General features: G+C 39.9%; 1 protein-coding gene across 2 annotated transcripts; it reads right to left on the reverse strand.

Moving 5' to 3' along the window:
* Positions 1 to 417: 417 nt before the first annotated feature.
* Positions 418 to 7,145, reverse strand: LOC132149124 (ER membrane protein complex subunit 10). 2 transcript variants are annotated; one of them, XM_059558074.1, is made up of 8 exons: positions 6,997 to 7,145; positions 6,752 to 6,818; positions 6,555 to 6,667; positions 6,315 to 6,428; positions 2,304 to 2,488; positions 1,961 to 2,054; positions 1,348 to 1,450; positions 418 to 717 (listed from the first exon to the last, which is right to left on the reverse strand). In XM_059558074.1, exons 1-7 carry the CDS (start codon positions 7,090 to 7,092, stop codon positions 1,364 to 1,366), a joined length of 756 nt encoding a protein of 251 aa, XP_059414057.1. In that variant the 5' UTR covers positions 7,093 to 7,145; the 3' UTR covers positions 418 to 717; positions 1,348 to 1,363. The 2 variants fall into 2 exon arrangements, with proteins under 2 accessions (XP_059414057.1, XP_059414056.1); XM_059558073.1 differs by lacking the exon at positions 1,348 to 1,450.
* Between the last annotated feature and the right edge of the window lie 2,443 nt (positions 7,146 to 9,588).

The following is a 9,588-nucleotide window of genomic DNA, read 5'->3' on the forward strand; positions in this document are numbered from 1 at the left end:
GAACCTTTGACTTACATTATAAGTATATTACTGTCAGCTGGAGGGTACACTTTTGCCTTAATAATGATATCAAAATATTTATTTAAACCCAAGAGAGCCTAAACAGTTTTTTTGTTATTTTAGTTTATTTAGGGGTGAGCTTATACCATAACCATGATGAAGAGATTTTTGGTTTATGGTAGATGACTAGTTATTTATGGCATCAAGGTGCAGAGAGTTGTGGTATTACCAGAATCAACATGATTCAAAACAAACTAGCTCAAATGGCACTGGGTCAAGGAACAAGACTAGGAGCTATAAGAGCATAAAATGATTTTAACTATTAAAGCTCTCCATCCACCAATCACCCATTTCATAATGCCTGTATTATTAATCTGAACAGCATCACTTGTAGTACATAACCATTCTGACAACATCAATGGTCATCAATTTATTTGATTATATCAGTAGTAAAAACACAATCCAAGAATGCAGTTATAAGTTAGTTTTTCAATCATTATCTTTCTAAAATGATCCTTTGTTTGTAAATGTATGGGTCATAATACACATCAATTAACTCAAAATCTTCTTTAAATGATTATGTACAACACAGGAGTTTATGTTGCCAGGGAATCATCGTCCTCCACCATTGGCTGCCCCACCTCCGGCTCCGCCTCCAGACTGATCCTGAGCTCCAGACATCATCAGGAAAAGAACGAGAGGGACAATATACATCCACTGGTGATGAAAGAGAAAAGAAAAACACAACAGGAAGATTTAACACATTTGTAAACTGTTTAAAATGCAACACACGATGCTTCCTCTCCAGAGTCAATGATTAGGTGCAGGACAATCACATGCCATTGAATTAATTGGTTTAAAGTTTTCCCAAGCAAATCATTTTCAGTTTCATCCTTCCTTGCTCTCTCTTTGTCCAACCTCCACCACTTACTGCCTCTTACAAATGACCTTCCACTGGGAGGGAGAAATCAGGAGAAATGAGACTGAAAAAAAAAAAAATTCAGGAAGAGTGAAGCAGGCAGCATGGGTCATGAACATCTCTGAGCTCGAGACTACAGTCACCTGCTAAAATTACCAGCCAACCTGATTGTGAGGCAAAAAAAGTCCCTTATTAATTAAAACACCACTGATCTGGTCATGACCCAGCAGGAAACTTACACAAAAAAGCATAAGGACACACACAAACAACTGAACACCAAGCTGAAACAGAGGAAGGATCAGAGTATTTGAGTTTGCATGTATGTAGGTGCGTCTGCTGGCCCACACACACACACACACACACACAACACTGAGAAATGCAGCTGGAGTGACAGAGTAACCAAGTAGGCTAAAATGAGATTTCAGTACTTGAAATGAATGGAAATCAGCTCTGCTCGCTGGCGCCCCCTGGTGGGGTCTGTGCTGAACTGGTGGCCATGAGGAACACTGCACCTCCCAGAATCAAATACCACTGGAACACAGCACAGACCGGCACAAAGTCAACACAGACACAGCACAGTCAATGCAGAACAGCCGACCATGACACACACTGCTGGAGAATTAAGAGATCAGTCACAAAGAGAGATGTTTAGTACTGACAGGCTTATTCAGGACTGGGCAGAACGGACCAGCAATTTCAACACGGAGCAGAACAGCAAATGAAATAATGGTTAGCTCAAAATACAACATCAAAAAACATATAGCAGCTTAGGTCAGCTTAGGCACTGCAGTCCACTGGGTACATAACACAAACACGAAAGAAAAAATATACTAATTCTAAAAAAAAAAAATATATATATATATTAGCAGGAATAGAGACCATTCTGAAAAGACGGTGAAATAAAGAATGAAGGGAGAGTAACAATACAAAATATATCACTCTTTTACTACATACCTAGCTGGGAAAAAATATCACATGAATAATTAAACAACTCAAACCAGTAATGTGACACGTCATACTGAGCAAAATACAAATACTCACATATTTGGCAAAGAAGGATTTCTGCTCTTGTGGGTTTTTGCCTTTCTTTTCCATTTCCTGCTCCATCCTCTCAATGTAGGGTGCTGTTTCAGGGCTGAACCAGAGCCAGAAAAGACAAATGTAATTTTTTTAGAAGAGCTGATAATAACAACATATGCAGACAATGGAATCTGTGGGTGTAAAGTTTACCAACTCTACTAGGTTCTGGAAATTGAAATTTGGAATGGAAATTAACTCTTACAATTATTTGCTGTTAGATATAAGCTTAGATAGGAGGGCCTTGGAGTCAAACTAGTGTGAGAAGTAGCAGTGTGTGTGTGTGTGTGTGTGTGTGTGTACTCACACAGGTGCAGTGACTGGCGCCACCACACTTATTGTTGTGTTAAAGACTTCCAGGTCAACCTCGTCCTCCACCTCTATCCCACGACATGACCCGGGGATCGTTACTATGGAAATGCCAACAACGCATCCGCTGACATCAGTGTGAAGGGTGATGACATCACTGAGGTGGGACTCCACTAACGAGCACTTGGGAGAAAAGCAAGACAAGAATTATGCTGCTGACACACGGGGCAGCTTCGGCCAGTGTTGCCATCAACAGACAAGCAGGTGAGACACAGAGACCCATCTAAAGTATCCTGATATTAATATGTTACCCATCCTTAAAGAGAAAGTGCACAAGCAACATTCCTCACAAAGTTGCCCTATGTATCATCAGCCTTATAGCTGAAAATATGTTGAAGACAGTTGTGCTGCTTAATATTTTTGTTAGGGATGCACAATATATCGGCCACCATAGCGGTATTGGCCGATAAATGATAATTTTTCTGTTATCGTTATTGAACCGATAAGAGAATTTGGCCGATATCTTAGAGCTGATAAATAATCATAGGCGTCGATTTCGGGGGGGACGGGGGGGACGTGTCCCCCCCAGATTTCGTCATGAGTCATTTTGTACCCACCACTTTTTTTTTTTTTTTTAAACCTCGAGTTCTGCTGCTGCGCTGGCTACACGCTTTTCTGTTCATTAAAACTGCAACAACTGTAACATTGGGATACGTTCTAGGTTGGTTGGGGGAGGGGGAGTCATCGTGTCACTGTTATTATTTTCTCTACAGACGGTTTCAACGGCAACAACATAAACAAACGTTACTGCGCATGCGCGCTTTTGCGGACCTAACTTAACTTCCGGTAGACTTCCAAATAGAAAGAAAGAAAGAAAGAAAGTGAAGTGACATTCAGCCAAGTATGGTGACCCATACTCAGAATTTGTGCTCTGCATTTAACCCATCCGAAATGCACACACACAGAGCAGTGAACACACACACACACACTGTGAGCACACACCCGGAGCAGTGGGCAGCCATTTATGCTGCGGCGCCCGGGGAGCAGTTGGGGGTTCAGTGCCTTGCTCAAGGGCACCTAAGTCGTGGTATTGAATCAATAACATCAGCCAAGTCCCTCTAGAGTAGATATTTTTTGATAACAAACAAAATATGTTTGCTGCATGGATCAGGCGGACTTAATGAGAATGCAAATCCATTCTTTGCCAATAGGAGATGTTTTAAAGCATAGACATAAAGCGCGAGAAATGGAGGTTTCCCCAGTAACAGCTGTAAACAAAGTACGCTCACACACGCTGCTTTATCAGGCATATAACATGCAAGTCTTCCTTCAGAAATACAGCGATATAAAAAACACCTGTGCCTCGTTTTGATATTTAAACATATAAATGTAAGGAATTATTATTATTAAACGTGCAGTACATAACGTTACTCATGTTTATTCAGCGAAGCCTTTTTGAAAATCGATCAGTTTTAAAATTGTGGTGAGTTTCCAAAAATAAATAAATGTATGGGAAACACATCCCGCAGCACAACCACCTGAGCCCTCAGTCTACTCATCGCCTTGACTTTAACCGCGTTTGTAGAAGGCACTGCAGCCAGACCAATATACACAACACAGACCGGAAGTTAAGTTAGGTCCAGGCGCATGCGCCCGATGAAACCGTCTATATGACTATCGCGCTTCTTTTTTTTAAAGAATGTTTTTCAAATGAGTTGACAGTTTGGAATGGACAGTGAACGAGCGGGAACGAGGCTACCTAGTCTTTGATTGGCCTAGATTGGCCTAGATCTACCTAGATTGGCCAGAATTTCTGGCGAATGTATCATAGACGAGCAAGTCATTTAGCCTTCATACAATATCACAAGGTTGCATCCTAGTGCCATGGACTATAACATATCAAAGTGATAACTTGTAGAACAAATGGATGTTGTTGTACACACAGCAAGGGTCTGCAGACCATTGACACAAAGGTAAGACGCGATAACTTATGTTTATTAAGATTTGCTGGTATTATGGCTAGGTCTTGTGCATTTGCACACAAGGGATCGGCTGTTTTAATTCTTCTCTTGCAATTAATGTTACGTTAGACTTCCTTAGCCACCAACTTAATTAGCTAGTTACGGTTTGCGCTCATACAGCAAGTATTGGGGGAGATGATTGTTGAGTAGTCAGTATCTTGTTTAATTATTGCTTGAATCTATTGCTGAATTCTGGAATAGTTGTGATGATGATGATGATGATGAGGAATGGATCAAGTTTTAGTCAAAATGCCTGATGTAGATTGGATGGATGCATGTTGTTGTGAATTGAGAGCAGTCAGATCATGGTGTGATAGTCAATAGTGTTCATGTGCTACACGTATTTTTGCTTTTTCAATCTTGATAAAATTTGTAGTGCTTAAGTTGTGTTGTGTTTAGATATGGTAAATTGTACTGGGAATTAAATCAAATTATTACATGGCTTGGTTGAATTCCACTGTAGAATGAAGTCTTTTATTTCTTGATAATAACACCGTTGCCATGAAAAACAGAGCGTTGCTATGGACGCGGCAGGATTCTAATCGTAGAGACGGAACTATTTTCTTTAGCGGAAGCAATACAATCGTGTTTAAATCAATAAACTCTTTTTCAAATCAATATTTTGTGTCAAATTATTGATTTATTTGGTGGGTAGCCATGTAATAAGCGGGATAATGTAGAGCGAGGCCCGATTTTGGGTTCGATTTTTTCCCCGTTTTCAGTGGTTATAACAAAGCAACATGAAAGAGAAATTTGGTAATCATTGTTTAGGTACATTAAACCACGTCATGGCCATGTCATATTGTCAACATGGTACTTATATGATGATATGAAGCAGATTAGTGGGTCATATATCATATGTCTAATGCTTTGTACGGCTTTCTTCTTCATAAAACGAGTCGGACATCATCACATTTTTGTATAATTTTTATTTATTTACATTAATAAGATACAGGACGTCTTTCAAAACATGACCTGCGCGAAAGAGAAAAAAAAAATGCATCATTGTACCCACCACTTCTGAAAATGCACTTCTGAATGCGTCTCTGTCCCCACCACATTTCAAACCAAACTGACGCCCATGTAAATAATGCATTATTTCCTGCAGAGACACTTTAGATGTGCACTGTTCACCATGATGGTTTTTAATTGCTTGAAATATCATTGGAAACACTTCGAAAAGGAAAATACAGTGAACTGCAACATTAAAATGAGAACACTATTATAATAAAACGTTATGAATTTGTTTGGTTTCCGTGTTTCAGCACGTTGTTGCAGGAAGAGCCAAGAGCGCATCCACAACAGAAGTTACAAATTCTGATTAGCACATAACTTAGTTCGAGTTCACGTGTACATTTGGTCTTTTTGTACGTATAGAAGTTGTAATATTATATTTATGTGGTATAAATATCTGAATATATGATGCGTTTCCCTGTGTTAAATAAGCTGGCAGCAGTTTACCGGTGTTTATTCAGCTCTTCAGCTTCAGCACATGCAGCTTAAACAGCTTCTGCACAACATTAATAACTATAACTGGGAATGTCATAAACATAATATTATAAAGAGAAGATTACCGCAATAAAAAAAGTTGTGAATTATTATGTTTGATTTATGTTGATGTGTTTAATGCCTTTTAATTGTGAGACTTTTTTGGTAACCAGGCTCTCGAAAATCATGTAAAAATGTGGATTTAGATTTATTGGCCAACATCTCGGTTATCGGCTTTCATATTTAAGGAATTATCAGTATTGGCCAAAATTTTCATATCGTTGCATCCCTAATTTTTGTGGAAACTGTTATCTCTCAGGTTTCTTCGATGAATAAAACATTTCAGAAGAACAGCTTTTTTTTTTTTTATAAAACTTTAGTGAGCCACAACTTTTGATCATTGGTGTGCAAGTATATATACAAAGATTTCAAATCAAATATATCTATGTTGGTAGATGCATGTAGAAGTATACGGTGGCATTAACAGGAGGTTGACTTACAGCTCTAACGAATGTAGTAAGGTACCCTTCAGACTGTTTCTCTGTCTGTCGATCCACTTGTAGAGAGACTCTAGGCACCCGAATCCTGTAAAGACCGTCTACCGCTGCCACATCCTGAAGGACACAGGTAGAGAAAAAACATATTATACCAGAGAGACAGCAGACTTAAGACACTGACATGACATTCTTCCCTCCTCAGCCACAAATATCCTCGCTCTTCTTCAAATATCATCTTCTCACCTTCAGTGTATTCCTGTCTTTCTCAGAGAGCTGGTTTTGGGAGAGATACACACCCTGTTCTCTTCCACCACGGAATTGCAGGACACCACGAAGGCGAAATCTGGGAACATCGTCTGAAACCAAGACAAACAGTGACTAAACTACAAAGAAACATTAACACGAGCACTAATTGTTAATCAGTTGACCTTAATACTCACCCACTTCAAATGAGTGCTCCAGTGGCACAGATAATCCGCTGAAATCGGTGTCCACCGCTTCTGCTGACTGGCACAAAAAAACCATTCACGTTCAGTCACTGTCCTTCATTCATTCATCAGTAAACAGACAGATCAGACAGCAGCTTAGCATGCTAACACACTCGCTACCGAAGACACACAAATACACGTGGAATGCGCGTCACGTGACTGTGAGGGTTAACACACATGTGTTATGTGCGACTTACCCTTCGACCATTATTGCATTCGCCAGACTGTGTCCATAACAGCGTTACAGATGACAGGACGGACAGAACAAGCGGCAAGACCCTTATCAAGGCCATTTTGTCGCAAGCCTCTGTGCACCGGAAGTGCAGCGTTTCAAAATAAAAGTCGAGGAAACAGTAAAGATGCTGATCGAAGCTCACTTTACGCCGTTCAATCATGCAATGCAGAATAATTATTAATTAATTATGATGAATAATTATTCCATATAGGACGAACCAACTACAAAATAAAAATGCAAGCACCTTTTATTTAGAAGCTCAAAGACGCGCATATCAAGCGGAGATGGCAACACTGCCGGAGTAGGCGGCTGTTGTGTGCGCTGTTGACCGCTAGAGGGCGCGCGGTGCGCTGGGGCGCTGTTACATTGAAGAGCGGCTCAGAGACTCGTTCTGTCGCCGGGCGCAGTGGCGCGCGCCTGTAATCCCAGCTACTGGGAGGCTGAGGCTGGCGGACCGCTTGAGTTCAGGGGTTCTGGGCTGCAGTGGACTATGCCGATCGGGTGTCCGCGCTAAGTTCGGTATCGATATGGTGCTCCTGGGGGAGCCCGGGACCACCAGGTCGTCTAAGGAGGGGTGAACCGACCCAGGTCGGAGACGGAGCAGGTCAAAGCCCCCGTGCCGATCAGTAGTGGGATCGCGCCTGTGAATAGACACTGCAGTGTAGCCTGAGCAATACAGCGGGACTCAGTCTTTTGTGTTTTTCATCACGTTCTCGTTATAAAATAGATTGCATTATTGCATTCGTCTATAAATTTAATATTTTGATTTAACTTTTAATTTTATTTGATACATTAGTCAACGTTTTATATCTAAACAAATATATATATATATGTTTTATATATATATAAATGCGTTTTATTTGCAATATTACGCAAAATTTGGTTCATTTTAATACGATCGCAGTGGCCAGATAATGAGTTATGTACTGCCCCCTCTCTTTACGAAATTGAAATTACAGCTGAATTTTGTGCAGCTTGAATCACTGAAACAGTAGGGGTCGCTGTTCGCCTTATTTTTCAGTTTCAATTCAGTTTATGAGAGGGATTTTCTCCCACTTTTATAATCCGTTGTTGTGTAATATATAGGCTTATCTATACATAAAATATATCATAAAGTTATATATTTTAACACATCACTTCATGATTACTTTATCACAATCACTATAGTTCAGTGTAAGACCAAAATGTATTTCCAAAAGACATTGACGGAAAAACTGGACAAAAACACATTATTGAAAACCATTGAGGTCTTTAAAAGTAGGCCTACGGCATTCAATAAAATGTGTGCTCATTTACAGGGGTTTCTCTCTGTCTAAGTTTTGGTTTCCTTCATTATACTATGTTGTCACTAGGAAGAATAAAATGTAATGTCAGGAGTTGGACACTAGAGAGTGGTTTAGTTACACCAACGTAGAACACATTTCAACATTAAATGATAGATGGCAAGGCCTTCTCCAGTCATATTATTATTATAGGATATTGTCAGTATTATCTTATAGGTTCACTACAGTGATAGATGTTTAGGCAAAATAATAAGTTCTCAGGTGGTTGGAGAACATTGAAATATTTATGCAGACATACCGTCGGTCGTGTCTGTAATGGCTTAAACTGGAAAACATGTTATTATATTATATGTCAGACCCAAGGACAACATTGCCAGATGATTGCATTATACAGCAGGGTGTTTCTTCATAATCTTTGTATATCACCTCAAACTCTCTTTGTTTTCTCCACACATCACGTATTATACGCCTCATTATATCACAAGCTTACCATTAGGGCCACAGGTTAATCCCCAGCTATTGCAATCAATTACAGTAGCACACAGTTGTTGTGCTCCACAACCTCATTTTGTTCTGTAGTGTTCTGTTCCTATTGTGCTGTAACTCAAAGTTAATGTTTATCTTACACTCTTTCCCCCAATCGATAGTGTACCAGTTTGCACCACTCAGTGTGGGACCCACAGACTGCATTTAAGACCTAAGGCAGGAGAAAAACAAACACGCACGCCCTTTCAATTACATTAATCAGATGACACTGAGGTAAGAGATACAGTGCGGCGTATTGACATTTCCATAACTGAACACATAAGAGCGCCTGTATGATTAATAGACTGTTTCAGCAGAAGGGCTTGGGTTCTCCATGCACTCACGCCATGTGAATTCCACGACATTCCTACACTGAAATGAATATATTCCTCTTCCATCTAGTCATATGTGTCTGTCAGCACGCCCTCAGACAATGGTACAGCCCCACACTCCTGCAGGACTATAATTAGCCATCTCCTCACCGTAAAACATGTCTGTTACTCGTGTGTTGACATTTTATCATAGAGCGGAGTAACATTTTCTGCTTGCATTTCATGATGAGAGTCATTCTGTTCTTATATATTTTGACATATGATTGATATTTTCTTTATCAACCCCTTATTACGTGTAATTGAATCAAATAAATTAAGTTAGCACTCTATGAAGCATGAAGTATCTTGTTTCCTGCCTGTTGTCTTCAATATATCACTTTCCTTTCCACTGCATATGTCTTGTGCTTGTACGTG

The sequence above is a fragment of the Carassius carassius genome, chromosome 9, assembly GCF_963082965.1.
Source record: "Carassius carassius chromosome 9, fCarCar2.1, whole genome shotgun sequence".
In the NCBI taxonomy this organism is placed as follows: domain Eukaryota; kingdom Metazoa; phylum Chordata; class Actinopteri; order Cypriniformes; family Cyprinidae; genus Carassius; species Carassius carassius.